Raw genomic sequence first — 17,317 nt, 5'->3', positions numbered from 1 at the left:
CCCCGGAAGTGGATGGGCTTCCCTGCACAGGCACCTAGCATGAGAGCAGCGCCTGAGTGGGCTGGTTTGACGCTTGCACGGGCACAGGGAGTCGGCAGCTTTTCTCCAACCCGGCTGTACAACGCAGCTAGGTTGGAGAAGCCTACTTGTACTCTTATAAGTACCTACCACTCCTCCATACTGCTGATGTGCCACTCGTCAGCATGGCCCTGCCCCCACTCTAACCTCGGCTCGGCTGGCAATAAGGTTAGAAAAATAAAAGTATAATAAAAGGTTTTTATTATCTTTTTATTTATCAGTGGGGTGACGCTCCTCCACCATAGCGGAGGAGTCGCCCCTGTGAAGGGCAGGAACAATAGGGCCATTGTAGTGTAGTGTTTTCTTGTTGTGACTGGCATTTAATAGTAAACTGTGCACGTGCCACCAAGGGTAAAATAATGAGCAAGGATTATGTGCAGTGGACACTTTCATTCTCCCTGCTGGGGGTTAGGCCTGCAGTGAGTCCTACCTTGCTACTCTGCTCAATACAATATCTCTGATCTCAGCATTTCCCCTTCTTTTCCTTACTGATTTCTCTTGGCCCTCAGTGGTTTCCCTTGTCCCTTAAGTCGGTGAAAGTTCGAGGTAAGATTGCCCTTGCCATTCCTGCTTCTCTTGCAAATAGATGAAAGCCAATAAAAACCAGGCACCGAAAGTAGTTATCTGTGCCCTTCCACTAACACTGAAAGACATGTTCCCAAGATTCCAATAAGAATAATTTCTGTTACTTGCAATGTGTTTTATCTTAATATTTTATCCCTGTGCAGCTAAAACATAACTCCTTTTTATTTTAACCGTATATGTGCCCAGCTCACAATACGAAACAAAATCATTGTTGCACTGATTACATTAAAGTAAAATGTTATTCTCTTTTTGCAGAAAGACATATTTTGCTATCAATATATTTTCACACAATTAATTCCCGCGTTTTGTTGAACAATTAACCTCAATTCTTATTCTTTTTAATCTACCAGCTTTAACTGAAAGTGCACAGACTTACAATGTGTTTGCTTTCAGTGCTAATCAAGATAAAATTCTGTTTTTATAGAGCACAGTCTTCTTTTTTTGTTTTACTCGTGTTTTCTTCATATAAATGTCATCTGCGATTTTAAATTTGAGGCCTTATTTGTAAGTGCGATCCCTGTCAAGTGTAATAAAATCCTCATATTTACGTATCTCGTTCATCCAGTTTAATTATCTCAACAGGCTTTTCTACGTTTTTTCCAACATGAATTACCATTCCAAAAACAAAGAAAAACATCAGTCTCCAGCAGATACTATTCTCATTGTCTTAATCCCATTAATGGTCTGTCCTTTTTAAGTGGGATTGATTTATTGCATGTTTAGCCATGTTAAACTCCTGAATAAGCATTTTAGTGGCCTAGTTTGGTAAGCCATTTCGCAAAGTGGCTGTCGATTGACTTTCTTGGATTTCCATTTTACGTTCTTCTAAATTTAGGACAAAAAGCATGACACCCTTCTAATGTCTACAGAGAGCCTTTTTAGGACCATCATTTTCAAGACAAGTTAAACTGTTTTACACTACACCTCTAATCATTGTAGTCAAATAACTTGTTGACTGAACATGTGCTGGGATGAGGAGCTTATCTTGTGTTATGGAGTGATTGACAATAAAAATACTCTCACCTGTTGCCGTATAGTTACTGCAGTTGACTGATGACTTAAAATTTCAATGCTGAAAGTATTAGTATACAGACAGTTATCTTCTAATACAAGTACTGTAATAAGAAAATCGTAGCTTTTATGAAGTATATTTAATTATCCCAAAAGCCAGTCATTAATCCTTTAAAGGAGGTATGCGTTGGGAGTATAACTCTCCAACTCAATGTTAATTTCCTGTATTTTAAGTACTTCAAAATGAAATGATCTTCTCTTGTTCAGATTTAGATAGCACATCCAAAGTAAAAAAAAAACATCTATTAAAGCATATGAGGGCTACTTGTCGTATATATAAACTTACATTTGCCGTTCTCTTCAGAAATATTTTTGTCATTAGTTTTCTATTTTTTTTTTTTAATCTGATGGTATTATTTGTTTGAAGCAGTGCTTTGTATTTATTTTTTTGTGCCTTGAGGCCATGGATGTTTTTATGTTTGAATTGTTTCAAGGAGGATTTAAATATTTTTCATTAGCATTAGATTTTTGTATTAAAAAGAAATAAAAGTAAAATGCACCAAACGTAAAAATTTAGTCGACTTCTGGAGGAGGTGGTGGAAATTCTTCAAGTCTGTCCTCATTGAGTATGCAAGAAGGTGGACGTGGAAACTGCTGTGGCCCCTTTTGTGTTTGCTCAACTTTTGCAAATGAATCTAAATGGTTGGCCAACACCTCTGTATTCTCATGAACATCATTGCAAGACTTTGCTGAAGGAAGCTCTAGGCTGGGTATTTCAGATGGTTCTGGAAGAGCAGATTCATTAACCAGTTTAGCAGATACCACAGAGTGCTGTTCAGAGTTGGCCAACTCCATTAATTTTGGCATGGTTTTTAATTCTCCTGGACCATTGAGACTGGGAGACATTGTAGCAGGTGGATTTAGTATGTCCAAGGTTGGATTAGACTGGCCATCCTGATTCTCTCCATCTTGGTTGTATTGTTTAGAAAGATTGTCTTTGGAGCTATTGGGTTGGACACTGTCATCATCTAGCAGGGTTTGCTTCTTGCTGAACATCCCAGGAAAAAGGTTATTACTTGTAATTGATGGACGTTTAACACATTGAATAGCTTCCTCGGTGGGAACGGGGAGGTCTGGAGAAAATTCACCGTCTGCTAGGGGAGAGCGACCAGCCCAGTTTGTGTCAACTGGAGCTCGTTTAGCTACACATTTCCATATCACTATTGTTGTTACAACCATAATTATCAAAATACTGCCAAGAAGATATGCAAATATCTTGCCAATTCTATTAGTTTGATCAGTTGAGTTGTTTTGTGATTGAGGGGTTTGGGAACCTTCATTTCTTTCAGCCCCTTTTTTCTTTTCAGTTAACGTGGGAACAAACAGAAATGAACTAGTTGAGCTTAAATGAATTTGAACTGTAGCTGAGCTAGTAACTGTTGTTTGCCTTTCATCTCCTAGAAAATCATTCTTTCTCGATGCGGATTCTGGCAAAGATGTTGTTTCTTTCTTAAACAGTTCCGTCTCTGTTGTCCTCAGTGGTTGTTCTTGCAAATGTGTTGTTGTTGTAGTTAGGTCTGTCAGAGGTGGTGTTTTCGTTGTTGGTTTTTGCAACAGTGGTGTTCCCGTTGCAGGTCCTTGCAAAAGGGATGTTCCAAACGTTTGTTTTTTAGTAGAAGTGGTTTCCATTTTCTGTTCATTCGAAGAGCTTAGTTTAGTTGGTTGGCCTTGTAAAGATGATATTACCATTGTTTGATCGTGTGGATGTGTTATAGGTGGTTTTGCCTCTATATTAAGTGCCTGCCACATTTGTCCATAGCAGATTGCAATTATGAAACAAATCGTCATTTTTGGATAACTTCTGTACCATCAGCTTTTCTAAAAAGAAAAATATAGATGTCAATGATTTATAAACCAATGTTTATCAACACAATTTAAATCTGGCAATCCTTGCTCAGTGTACTTTGTAGAGAGGTTATGAAATGGCAACAATTTTGTTTTAATGAGTTTGAGGAAAATGTTTGGTGTTCAATTTACCATTAACATAAAGGCTTTACCATCAGGTTGATAGCCGAGACTGAGAAAAGGACACTACGTATAAAACAGCATAGAACTAAAATACGTTAGCTAAGCCTTATAATCATTATTGTTTTTAAATTTCTTCCATGCATTGAGCATAATTTGATCTGCATTAGGAGTTACAAGAATTATATTATTTGCATTGTTTTACACATAATCAGATATTTCGTACAGAATCCACTAGCTGCATCATTTGCAGATTACAGCAAAAACTATTTCTAGCTCATACGATTCAGAAAATATACTAGATATAAATTGTAAACTGGAGTTCTTAATGTTTTCCAGCGTTAAACACCATCTCAAAAACAGCAAAAAATTATCTCCATCTTCAACATAATCTATTATTTCCATCTTAATTCCATTAAGGGCTTATGGTTTGTGTCTACGTTAATTCATTGAATGTTTTGCATTTGTTAAACTCATGAATGAAGGTAACAAATAGTTTGGCTAGCATGTTGCAACTTATCGGTTCACGCTGAAATTGTTGAGTTGACATCTGTCAAAAGTAAGATGAAGTGCACGAGATCCACAACATTCATATTCTAACCAAGTTTACCATTCGAGGACATTTTTGTTTGCCATAAGTAACTCTAGTCCAGCGGTCCCACAAGACAATGTGCTTCTATGCATTGAATACTAACTGGTCCATGATATTGTACCTCTGAACTTGCCTTACGACTTATATACTAAACTATTTTTTGACTCCTGTGTAATGGATCTAGATGTGATTGGGTGCATTGTAGACTTAATCAATGACGACTCAGATACTAAGTGTTGAAGATTGAAAACTTACAAAGTGCCAAGGTATTGCAACAATGTGAACTATTGTTCCATGTGAAAGGGATTATATATTTTCTAAGATCTGTATAATACACTTCTGAAATCTATTTCTTTGTCTGTTATAGAAAATTAATCTAAACTATTTTTGTATACTGCCTGCTTGGACATTAATAGCAACTTGAATCCTTGCATTTTGTCACACATACCAGGTTGAAGCTGCTGATAGTGTGTTGGGACAAAAAGGTCTCCTGCTTTCTTTTTCAAGATTGCACCCCTCTCCTGAACTAACCATGAAGTAAATTTGTGGTCTTTTTTTACCCATTTCTTTTTATTCGTATGACAATCATGCCTGTGTGCTGAGATCCGCTGTAGTTATGCTGTGAGACCCATAGTGGAGCTCTATGGTCTGTGGGGGTTTACCTTGCATATCTGGCGTGACAACTGTCACTGTGTTGGATTGCACTAGACTTTAAGTGGTGGCAGGGTTCAGTTACAAGCAGCAGGACAGGCCTTTGCTGTAGCCGGTAAGGTCAAGCGGTCTTGCCTCTGTAAAACTATCAGTCTTTTTCAACTGGGTTCTGTGTGTGTGTGTGTGTGTGTGTGTGTGTGTGTGTGTGTGTGTGTGTGTGTGTGTGTGTGTGTGTTTGTGTAGGTGGGTGTGTGTTTGTTTGTGTGTGTGGGTGTGTGTGGGTGGGTGTGTGTGTGTGTGTGTAGGTGTGTGTGTGTGTGTAGGTGTGTGTGTGTGTGTGTAGGTGTGTGTGTAGGTGGGTGTGGGGGTGTGTGTGTGTGTGTAGGTGTGTGTGTGTGTATAGGTGGGTGTGGGGGTGTGTGTGTGTAGGTGTGTGTGTATAGGTGGGTGTGGGGGTGGGTGTGTGTAGGTGGGTGTGGGGGTGTGTGTGTGTGTAGGTGTGTGTGTATAGGTGGGTGTGGGGGTGTGTGTGTGTGTAGGTGGGTGTGTATAGGTGGGTGTGGGGGTGTGTGTGTGTGTGTAGGTGGGTGTGTGTGTGTAGGTGGGTGTGTGTGTTTTGGATGTGTTTGTGTGTGTGTGTAGATGGGTGTGTGTCTGACTGACGCTGGATCCATCAAGAGACAACATTCATGAATGACTTGAAGCACAATGGAATCCATCAATTTGGGGCCTCTACTGCAGAGAAGATGTACAGAATGGAGTTGGAGGTAGTCTGCTAGTTGAGCAATGTATATTGCTACCATTCCTGAAGCTTTTGTTGAGCTCAACTGTAGGGTGTTTGGACTGGAGACAGATGGCCTCTTGTAGTGCAGAATTAGTTTCTTGCCATGTCCTGTTGTTCTGTTCCCCAAGAGGTGCTTCTCTTGTAAATATGACAAGTATAAAGTTTTAAGTCTTCAGTCCAATTTATGGCTCTTTTTTGGGTTCCTCTTAACAGGAGATTCACAATCTTACCCTCCTTCCTACTGACACTAGAAGCCAACGACTTTTTCTGTGGAATCCACAGGCTCTGTCTGGAAATATGGTATGCAAAATGGACTGAAACCTCATATGATTGTTCCAGGACTTCTCATTGACCAGTGCTAGGAAACAATCGGCATTGTGTTGGAGAAACCTCAGAGACCAAATACTGGTGTTGCTAACAGCTACCTTCCCAGCCAGGTGAAGAGATATCACTAGGGAAGTTTGCAACATTCTGCTGGAGTAGTTGAGGATCTATAAACAAAGATTTCTCTAAGAATTCAACTCAATTACCACATTAAACCATATACAGTACGTATAGATATTATAAATCTGCTATTTTGAGAACCCATAAATCAAATCTAAACACAGAAAAAAATCTCACTTAAATCTACATAAAAATATTTTCATTTATTAAAAACCTGTTCAATCATATACGACACAGTCCATAATATCCAACGGACACAAATTATATTAAAACCAATTCATGCATGTAACAAATCAATGTACATGAGAGACAAAAACAAGTGACACATTAAAATTCATCATAGGTACATTAATTCGACTGCATCTGTTGCGTTGGAGTCGATCAATCCTTAAAATTAGGCTCAAAAGTTCCTCGAATTTAACATTAGAAAAAAGTGTTGATGTGTTTCGGTGTGCTAAGTATTTTAACGACGCCTTCTTCAAGACTTTCAAAATAAATGTCTCTCCTAGAATTAGCACAGTATCATACGTGCCTCATAGTTGCACTGTTCCCTCAGGAACAAATACGTGCTCAATTGTGAAGTAGTGCTGGTCTTCAAAATCTTCTTGGAAATTGTGGGTTCTGAAGCTTGAACGTTCTCTTGCTTCACAAGTTATAGGCCGCTAAATAATTGGGCAATCCTATGCCGATGTGACAAAAAGGCTGGCCAGTATAAATGAAAACAATTTGGCAACCCTCAAAGTACAACACTGTTTACAGGAGGCAAATCAGTCCTCCGTCCACTGTAACAGGTGTTTCACATCACCGTACTGGATGTCCCAGATGTCCATCAACGTGGCGGTTCCATTTGTTTAAAGGATCATTTTGGGAGAACACACCGCGATATTCCGCGCTTGATTGAGGGTGATGTGAAACCCCTGTTACAGTGGACGGGGACTGATTTGCCTCCTGTAAACAGAGTGTTGTACTTTGAGGGCTGCCGAATTCTGTTTTCATTTATACTGGCCAGCCTTTTTGTCACATCGGCATAGGATTGCCCAATTATTTAGCGGCCTATAACTTGTGAAGCAAGAGAATGTTCAAGCTTCAGAACCCACAATTTCCTAGAAGATTTTAAAGACCAACACTACTTCACAATTGAGCACTTATTTCTTCCTTCGGGAGCAGTGCAACTATTAGGCACATATGACAGTGTACCAATTCTAGGAGAGACATTTATTTTGAAAGTCCTGAAGAAGGTGGTGTAAAAATACTCAGCACACCTAAACGCGTCAACACTTTTTTCTAATGTTAAATTCGAGGAACGTTTGAGCCTAGTTTTAAGGATTGATAGACTTCAATGCAACCGATTCTGTCGATTTAACGTACCTATGATGATTTTTAATGTGTCACTTGTTTTTGTTTCTCATGTACATTGATTTGTTATATGCATGAATTGGTTGTTAAATGAAAATATTTATATGTAGATTTAAGTGAGATTTTTCTGTGTTTATAATTGATTTATGGGTTCTCAAAATAATAGCAGATTTATAATAGCTGTACGTCCTGTATATGGTTGAATGTGCTAATTGACTTTCTATGAGTTGAATTTCAAGAGAAATCTTCGTTTATACATTTATTGTATTTGGTACCCCATCTCTTAGATAGTGGGGCCACTCCCTCTCTACTTTGAGTAGTTGAGGATCTGCCTTAGCCGAGGAAGCCTGACTTGATTCTGACAGAGGTGCACTGAATGTGACCTTGCTTGAAGAGGCTATCCGCAGATAAACACAGCTGCCTGGTGGACGAGCACAGCTGCCTGGTGGACGAGCACAGCTGCCTGGTGGACGAGCACAGCTGCCTGGTGGACGAGCACAGCTAGCCGGTGGAGGGGCTTTCCAGCGAAAGGGACTTACCAAACGCCATGGACACTTGAGTGCCCTGGGGGAGAATGGCGTTACAAGAAGACTGTGGCGAGCCCCTGCAACCTTCCACTGTGTGCATGCCCCCAGCTGCTCTCAGCTTGACCTCTGAGTTAGCACAACCCTCCTTCCTGCCCCGAGAGACTTGGTGGTGTTTCCAGTGCGGACTTCGTTTGCCCAAAACCTTTAGCACTCAGCCCTGGTACTGAGCTCCTGATACTCTGTTGCCCCAAATACTGTGAGCGACTTTGAACTGAACTGAACGGCGACTAGTGGTTCTCCTACTCCATGCCACACCTGTGCCGGCGCTTGCAAGTGTGAGCGGTCACCTTTAGACCCCCCCCCCCCCCCCCCCCCCCCCCCATCTCTCTGTAATTGGAACCCCAGGAGAGCCTGGAGGGTGAGCGTCCGGAATAGCTGTAGCACCCTTTTGGCCCCCGCCTCCCCAATATTGAAAGAGGGCTTTCCGTTCATTCGCCTTGCTCGTTTGAATGGGCATGTAAGTACTTTAAGAAGAGACACAATGTCTCACCGGCCCAATTGTGACTGTTCTGCAATCTGCAGAGACATCTCGGAATAGGCTGGCCTAGTGGCAACACTGCGACCAGCATCTGCCCCTCCATGGACTGTGATGTGGAGTCTTCATTCCTGCAGGGGCATCACAGATACAGCGGGCACATCAGGGCGCTTACATTGTTGCCATCAGTGCACTGCAGGCACAATAGTGAGCACCAAGATCTTGTGGGTTCTGCAAATTCTTTGCAGACGCCCTATCACTCGATCACTGCGAGCATTGTCAATATGTCTGTGGTTGATTAAGATTTCCCCGTGATCTGTCCCTGTACTGGCGCAGCATTGTGTTACATAGAGCTTAAGGTACGCTCTGGCTGGACAATGAGTTAATTAAGAACTTTTCTGTTACAGCGTCCTGGATCTCTAACCTCCCTGAGTAAAGCTTGGACGGCTCGCCCCCTGTCCCGAGAGTCAAGATGCTAAGGGGTGTACTGGGCGCGCGCTTACTCTAGCGTTCCCTGGGACACCTGGGGCCAGGGGCCTTTAAACCCACATTTGAAGCCCTTCAGCGAAGGGTCGCATATTTAAAGCAAGAGATTTGTAGGAGTCGAAGACACAGAATCCGGGCAATGCTGAGCAACAGAGATGAGAAATTATGAAACGACATTAACATTCTTAAAACACACGATGACAGTATATCCTGAAGATGCAGTCAAACACAGTATAAAGCGTCACAACAAAGTAGTATTGTATTTTGCCGTATCGCAGTTAACTGAATAATGGGAGCAAAGCAGCTAAAAGTAAAATCCGGTAACTTGCCAGTCGCCGCTGCTCCCGCTTCCTTCGCACTCGGAGTTTCTCCTGCGCGGTCTTCTTGCGGGTTCAAGAGGCCGGAAGTGCCGAGAGCAGTGCGAGGAACGAACAGAAATGGGGTTCTCTCGTTCTTCAGTAGTATCAGCTCAGAAAACGGAACCGGTTTTTTTTTTTTTGCATTTAGGAAGTGCATTTAGGAAGTGTGTCAAGTTAACAAATATGTGAACTTGCATTCTTATGGAGGCGCTTCCACCACTTAAAAAATAATCTATCAGAAGCTAAAATAGTGTTTGAATTATTAATATTTATGTTAGACACTCCCCAGTCCCCTTCATTGTGGAAAGAGCAAATTAGTGCCAAAACGTAACTGCGTCGTTAGCGTTCACCGCTTTTAACCATTTTGCTTCTCATGTCAAACTGTGAGCCGACATTGTTCCCACTAGTGGCCGTTTCCAACACACTAAGGAACGTTGCCCCAGGAGCATCTGTTGATGTCTCTAGTCACCTCCGAAGGACTGTCTTAGGTGCGAAGTATTACGTATTAATAGCAGAGGCGAAAATATTCCTGTCCATTCCCAAGCACCTCAGGGCCACAGACCCTGGGCTCGCAGTCGAGTGCACGCGCCATGTCTCTAAAACTGAAGTTTGAACACTGAGCCATGAGTACCTCTGTCTTAGACAGTGGTTGTGAAGCGGGTTGCAGCTGCGTCACCACATCAAGGCAATAGTCTACTGTCTGCGTGCATGCAACTTGCGTATCGGATGTAGCGATTACCTGCCTAACACTGAAGCTATACTACCCGAACGGTAAACAAATGTTGCATGAATATATCTGGCTGATCTTCAGAACCTTATCAGCCCAGCCTGAAAGAAGTATCTGCTGTAGCTTAAACAGGCACGCGCATCACACACAGTAGCATGACACCATAAATGACACAAAACACGCCACCACAATGACTGCTTGCATGCAAGGTTACTGAAGGTGTGAAGTATCCCACTAACTTGAGGGCATACAATTGACATCCACTTAAGCTGGTCGCATACATCAACATAAATGTGCTTGGAAATAACACTGTAATTTGCATGACGTCGGATAAAACAGCTTCACTAACTTAAGCCTGAAACTAAATCACAAGCAACTGAGATCCCATAGCGTAGCGTGCTCCCCTTCAGCAAAGCACTCAATCGCCTCGTCAGGGGTAGTAGGTGCTATATAAATATATATATAAATGCCAATACAGTCCCTAAGGCTGTACCTCAAAGCACTGGAACACCCAAAGAGCTTGCTAAGTTAGTCTTCTAAATTACAATTTCAAGCTGTAAGCTGTAAGATGTCATGAGAGCAGAATTCATCCCCACCGAAGTTTCATATCTGAAGATAATTGCTTCTTTCAAATTAATTAGCATTTTTGTCATTTCTGATCAGGAGTTTTGCCCAGCAAAAAAGGATGCTGTGTAAACAAATGATGGACGAAATGCAGAACAAATCAACCATTCACCCTCAGTTAAGAGATCTAGGTTAAATCCATTGTCCTTTTGCTCACCATGCCACCCTAGCTTGGACCCAGCCATATGCAAATCCGTCTTGACCCTGCTCCTCATAGGAATAGCCCAAACTGCTAAACCAGGTCCTCCCTGATTTCACCAAGATCTGTGGCTGTGGGTGAATGTTTGATTTGTTAATCATTCCGTCCATCATCTGTTCTTTTTTGCATTTGTCGCCCTAAGTGGGAACAGTATGCCCAGACATGGGTCCCATGCTCGATATGCTACCAGATTCAAGGTGGCCTTGCTGTTGTGCGGTAATACCCCAAAACCTGTCCAAGGATGTTTGCTTCTGGTCCAAGGAGGCCCTGGCCTGGTATTTCAGGCTGGACGGTCCCCATGGGGAGCAGGGTCAAGACTGATTGTGTGGCGAGCAAAAAAACCAATGGATTTAACCCAGATCTGTGACTAAAGTAGAATGTTTGATTTGTTCAGCATTCCATCCATCTTAGTTCATTTTACACTAGTAAAAAAGGAGGCAATGACTTGTGTGTGCTTTCTATGACATTTTTTTTAATGTCCATAATGCGCATTCATTGCATGTTTCAAGACCTTGAATAGGCTTTGCTCTTCATTGGCTGAATAAATCTGCATGCAGTACATTACATGGTATTTCCATGCCTTAAAACCAGATTTGGACTGTAGAGTTGACTTCAGGCACCACTTAGAGCACTTGGGCACGTTTAATGTGCAGACAGGGTTATGGCAGTATATGCACCAGTTCTTCATGTGAAAGTTCAACAGCCACCTATTTAGTTTTGGTGTATTTGATAGAAAGCTCTTTAGAGGATTACCTGTCTGCTCCATTTTCTTTAAACAATCCCTATGCTTGTATACAAGGCACATTTTTTCCAGAGTACCACAGGGACTTGTGCCTGCCAGGGTTACCTATAAAGGGAGAAGTGTGACACGAGGGTAGTGGTCTGTTTGTGTGAGAGGGGCATGTGCTGCGTTTTTAACCCGTAAATACTTTTCCTTTTCTGCTACCTGGATATTGAATTTGACTGAGGTATTACTACTGTGTACCTGTTTCAGACTTTAAGTCCTTCTATTTAAATATCTGGAACTTGTAGAAACCTGGTTCTCGTTCTCTTGTGTGCTGGGTTGTCACTCTCCAAGATGACAGTTTTAAATGGCGCTGCTCGTGTCACAAGCAGGTGTCTGACTCAAATACGCACATTATCTTTCTTTGGTGCCTTGGCACAAAGGCTCCCTCATGCACCTGAAGGCCATAAGATAGTGGAAAGCTAACTGTATGTAACTAAACCCAAGAATATAGATCTGTTACAATGCAATTCAGAAGATGGTTTCCAGTTCCACTTCCCTTAAACATCTTTAAGTAAGTCCAACATAAGGTCTAAAGACAGGTCAGAGAGAAAACACAAAGTCCAAACTGGGCTATTTGCTCCTTCAACACTAAAGGCCTGATTGTGATCAAATTCTGGTCCTGGAGCTGATGTGGCATGATTTCCCAGGGTCATCACCAACTCCCCAGCGGATTGCGGCCTTTGAGAATTCCATGCTGCAGCTCTATAAGATGAGTCCAGATCCCACTGCTTCGTCTTGAGGCCCAGTGGATCCGTCAAGGCTTCTAGTTTGGCTTCTGTTAGTAGGCCCCCCTTATTGCCGACTGCCCACTACTGCCTGAAGTCACCACACTTGTAGTGCCAGGCTGTGTGTTAAATTCTTTGCCACAGCCTCCTCCGGTTTTTCTTTGGCGGTGCTGCCCCCAGTTTAAGGTGCCAGTACTACATTCTACTCCAACTCCGATTGAGGATCTGGTTCACGTATGATTCACTATACGATCAATAAAGGTCACCCTCAGTATGAGGAAGACTCTCCTCTTGTTCCTTTACCTCACAGAGAGGGTATTTCAGGAGAATGGAGACCCTCATTGGCTCTGATTGAAGCTATTCAGCGCCTGAAGAATGTTCCTTGCAGTAAAGACTGCAGAGGGGGAAGTGGACCAATATCTTACTCCTGTTTATACTGATACTGGCCTACATCCTGACCTATTAAATGCACTTTTAGGGGCACCTACGAAAGACAGTGCTTTTTTTCTAAGGTAATAGAAAGAGGAGCTGCGTATGTGCTAGGCTTGAAATGACCTGAAATCGAGACTAAGGTCACTCTTCTTAGAGAAATTGTATAACTTGACCCTCCACTCCAGAGCCCTTGTTGCTATTCATTGATGCTTTAACTGAGAAGTTTATGGCAGCCTGGACTAAGCTATGCTCCACCCTGCCATTGATTCTTCTAAATCCAAGATGTCATAGGCCTGTCTCAGGTCATCCAAATTTACGGATGCAGCATCTTACTTCAGAAAGCCTTATAGTTCTGACCTCTACAGGCACAGTCAAAACTGAATTATTTTCCTAAGGCTCCACCGGACAGAGAACCAAGAAAAAACAGAAGCTATACACAAAGCCAAACTGTTATTTCATCAGTTAGTCTGGCGTTGTGATACCTAAATACTATTTGGTTCATGGGTAGCTACCCACACACCTCAATAATTCATTTACCCAAGAACAACATGTAGCAAATTATATTGTGATCACTGGTTGGATGCAACTTATTCTGTTGCCTGGGCTGTTCGAGCTAGTGTTGTCATCAGCTGCCACATAAGGATGTATGCCATTATGTTTCAGGGATGTCCAGCCTTTGCCTATGGATAGACCTCTCGATGGGGCTCAACTATTTGGTGAGAAGGTGAGCTCTGTCCTTGGACTTTTTAAGATAGCAGAAATACTGCTGCTCTCCTTGGGAGGGCTCCCTTTGCCTGGAAATGTTTCCAACAATATTGAATCTATCTGACAGGTCTTACCTATCGTCAGGGGCGGCCTTTGCAACCTATTCAACCAGTGCAGGCATTCTACTCCACTGACACGCTTATCGCGTTGAACTGATGGATCTTTAAGATTGGCAGTTCGGGCTGGACTGTTCCCATGAGGCACAGGGTCAAGACTGATTTGCAAATGGCCAGGTCTAAAATGTGGTAGCATGGTGAACAAAAGAATGATGGATTTAACCCAGATCTCTTGACTGGGGTTGAATGTTTTGATTTGTTCTGCATTCCGTCCATCAATTGTGTCTTTTGCTTTCGCGCCCCAAGTGCGCCAGGTATACCCAGACGTGGGTCCTGGGCTCACTTTGCCACTGGAATCAAGCTATCCTGGCTGAAGAGGGGTGAAACCCCGAAACCGGTCCTAGGATGCTTGTTTCCAGTCCAGGGAGGACCTGGCTTGGTAGTTCGGGCTGGACTGTTCCCATGAGGCACAGGGTCAAGACTGATTTGCATATGGCCAGGTCTAAACTGGGGTGGCATGGTGACCAAAAGAATGATGGATTTAACCCAGATCTCTTGACTAGGGGTAAATGTTTTTATTTGTTCTGCATTCCGTCCATCAATTGTGTGTCTTTTGGATCTATAAGATTTGGCAAGGTTAAGCCCTCCCTTTTTTGAGTACCCCACCTATCACCCATCCAATTTTTGCTTGGACTTCCAGAGATCATGCCACTATTTTGTCTAAAGAAGTCACATCGTTCCTTTTTAGGTGAAGTGATAGAAGTTTTACCCGAGGTAGAGATTGGTATGGGTTGCTATTCCAGGTGCCTCCCAGTTCCCAAGAAGGAAAGGGGGCTAAGACTGGTTTTGGACCTCAGATTCTTTAATGTGTACTTTTGGAAGGAGAATGTCAAAATGTCACTGTCTAAAGTTCTGCTGGCTATTGACTCAGAGAACTGGATGATGTCCAATGGTTTTGTTAACGTCAGCGGTAGCATTTTACATAAACAAGCCCATCTTCGAACTTCATAGAAGCTTCCTTTTATTGGGGCTATTCTGAATACTGTTGCCTAGCTTCCTACACCTCAAATAGTCTAGGACATTTAGTCTATGATACTGATGTTTTAGGGTAGAGGGACTGTCCCAGTACTGAGACTGCATTCTTTTGATGCCCCATATTTTCTGGCACATGAGGTACCTTCTATGGAATCTTTGATTGCAGAGGACTGAGCAGTGGTGAGTCCCATCACAGACCAGATTTGTATACATGACGGGGCAGCTTCAGTGGTGGATAGTCTTTACCAACCTGAAATGTGGCAGGCCTTTCTCCCCTTCTCTGGAAGTCTCCTCTTTAGGTTGGCGTGGTCATCCGGCAAAGTTGGACATAAGAGGAATCTGGAATCCCTTAGAGCAGCACCATCACATCAGTGTTTTAGAGCTGCGCGCTATCCAAGCAAGATGGAGTTTGGTCACTTGCGCTCTATCTGGAGAAGATGAGCTCTTAGCGGTGGCTAGATACTTGGTATACTGACAGGATCTCTCCGGGCCCTTAACTTCAGGGCAGATAAGCCTACCAGGTGTCATCTTGCAGATCATGATCGGCATGTACACAGAGCTCACGCAGGGTATCTTCAACCTATGGGGCATGCCCTCCTTAGATCTTTTTGCTACCTCCAACAACACTAAGTTTCTCTTATTTTGTGCACTCGTATTTCCTCCTCAAGGGTCTCCTGGGGATGTCTTCAACCTTCCTTCAGATTGTAGCCTCCTTTATGCATACCCGCCTCTGCCTGTTTGTTCTTGACTAAAGTCAGGCACGATAGAGGACATATATTTTGCTGACCCTAGATTAGGCCAAGAGGGTCTGGTACTCAGATCAGCTGAATCTCAGACTCTGACCGCCACTTCTGCTTCCGTATGTTACACCTGAAACTCCACAATCTACACATTAATGTGTGGATATCGAGGACAAAAAACAGATGAGAGTTTTTGATCTGCTGTTAAAGGAGTTCAGTGTAATTTTGGCTGCTCATCGCACCAATCATGGAATTAGTTTACTTCAGTTTCATTCTTTTGAGCTGATGATGTGATCGCATGTTTCTTATGTGGTAAGAGCTGTAGGAGAGTAGGGTCTGCTTTCTATGTTCACCCCCACTTTTTGCTTTTGCTTCACTGGTTTTCGACTGAGATGTGGCTGTGGGCCTGCTAATCAGACACACAGCCCAGCTGTTCTCTCTCTAAATTCACACTATGTACTTTAGGTACATAACCCAATTGGTAAGGATCACCCTCTAGGGCCCTGTACAGTGTACCTTAGATACCCAGGGCATGGGTGTACCTTAGGCCTACCAGGGGCTGCAGCATGTATTATGCCACCCCTGGCTGGCCTCCCATTATGACACAACTGGGTGATCACTCAGCTGGGGCAAGGTCGTGTAATCATCCCTTGCTTAGGTATAGTATTCCTATGCCTGCCTTATATAGACACATGGGTAACCTATCAGTCACTCCTATGGCAGGCCTTAACAATCCTGAAGGCAGAGTGCTTGGTAACATGTGAGATGGTGCTCTAGGATGAGCTGAGCCTGTCTGCGGCTTTCGGAACCATGTCCTTATAGCTGTTCTATGATATCGCCTACCATATACTCTTAAAGTGCCTTATAATCCTCGCGGTTATGGTAACTATGGTTTGGCTTCATCAAAGCATGTCGTGTAAGGTGTCTAACACTTTGGAATACTACCCCCACACCATTGCTGGCGATGAGGATAGTATTCCTCCCTTCTAGAGGGAGCAGACATGTTGAAGACCTACTACCCGGTTAAAGTTAACCAGAGCCCCAGCATCACAAAATGGATGCTGCTGCCACAGACACAAGTCTGACCTCCTGCTGCTGGGAGTCCTTCCAGTGAGGGAGGCTTGGACAATAGTTTTCCTGCCTTGGGAGGTGCTAGCACCACCCTAGACAGGACTTGGTGTATTGGGGCAGGGAGGGATGAAAGAAACGAGACACTGCCTGGGGCACTCAAGGTGTCCCATGCATAGTCCTGTTCAAACCGGTGCTGGGGCACTCCAGCCCCAGTCCTGGCACGAAACTGGACAAAGGGAAGGGGGTGTAACCACCCCCTCCCTGGTCCCACCCATAGGAGGGACCTAGCAGGTAACCCAGCCCCCCAGATTAGTATAAGAGTGGGAGCTGAGTCCCTAGGACTTTGGATTATCCTGAAAACTGAAACTTGAACAGAAACTCGGGACCTTTGACATTCGACTACGGAAGAAGACTGAAGAATCTCCCTTGTGGCCAAGGAGTGGCCACCCTGTGCAAACAGGCACCAACAAGCGACCTGCCGTTTGCTTTGCCCAAGTTCTACGAGGAACCGACTGCAGAGCCCGACCAGCGCCTTGACTTCCAGACTTCTCCGACCCTGATCCACACCCACAGCAAAGCTAAGATCCGTGGAGGCGACGAGAGACGTGTGACCAGCTACCTGGGAAAATTGGCTACTAGCTTCCAGCGCAGCTTCTGAGGCATCCTCGAAGTTGTGCTCTGGGGATTGAGAAGCCCCAACCCTGAGCACCATCTGCACCGAAG

At 43.4% G+C, this 17,317-nt stretch overlaps 2 protein-coding genes across 13 annotated transcripts in view; one reads left to right on the top strand and one right to left on the bottom strand.

Moving 5' to 3' along the window:
- Positions 1-17,317, top strand: part of NF1 (neurofibromin 1) — a 1,956,660-nt gene that overhangs the window by 1,305,735 nt on the left and 633,608 nt on the right. The gene's annotated exons all lie outside the window — the stretch shown is intronic.
- On the bottom strand, positions 1,216-9,555 carry EVI2B (ecotropic viral integration site 2B). Its single transcript, XM_085649539.1, has 2 exons — positions 9,404-9,555; positions 1,216-3,552 (listed from the first exon to the last, which is right to left on the bottom strand). Exon 2 carries the CDS (start codon positions 3,520-3,522, stop codon positions 2,248-2,250), a length of 1,275 nt encoding a protein of 424 aa, XP_085505665.1. The 5' UTR covers positions 3,523-3,552; positions 9,404-9,555; the 3' UTR covers positions 1,216-2,247.

This window comes from Triturus cristatus, chromosome 3_2 (assembly GCF_964204655.1).
Source record: "Triturus cristatus chromosome 3_2, aTriCri1.1, whole genome shotgun sequence".
Taxonomy (NCBI): Eukaryota; Metazoa; Chordata; class Amphibia; order Caudata; family Salamandridae; genus Triturus; species Triturus cristatus.
This window is presented reverse-complemented; position numbering and strand designations above follow the sequence as displayed.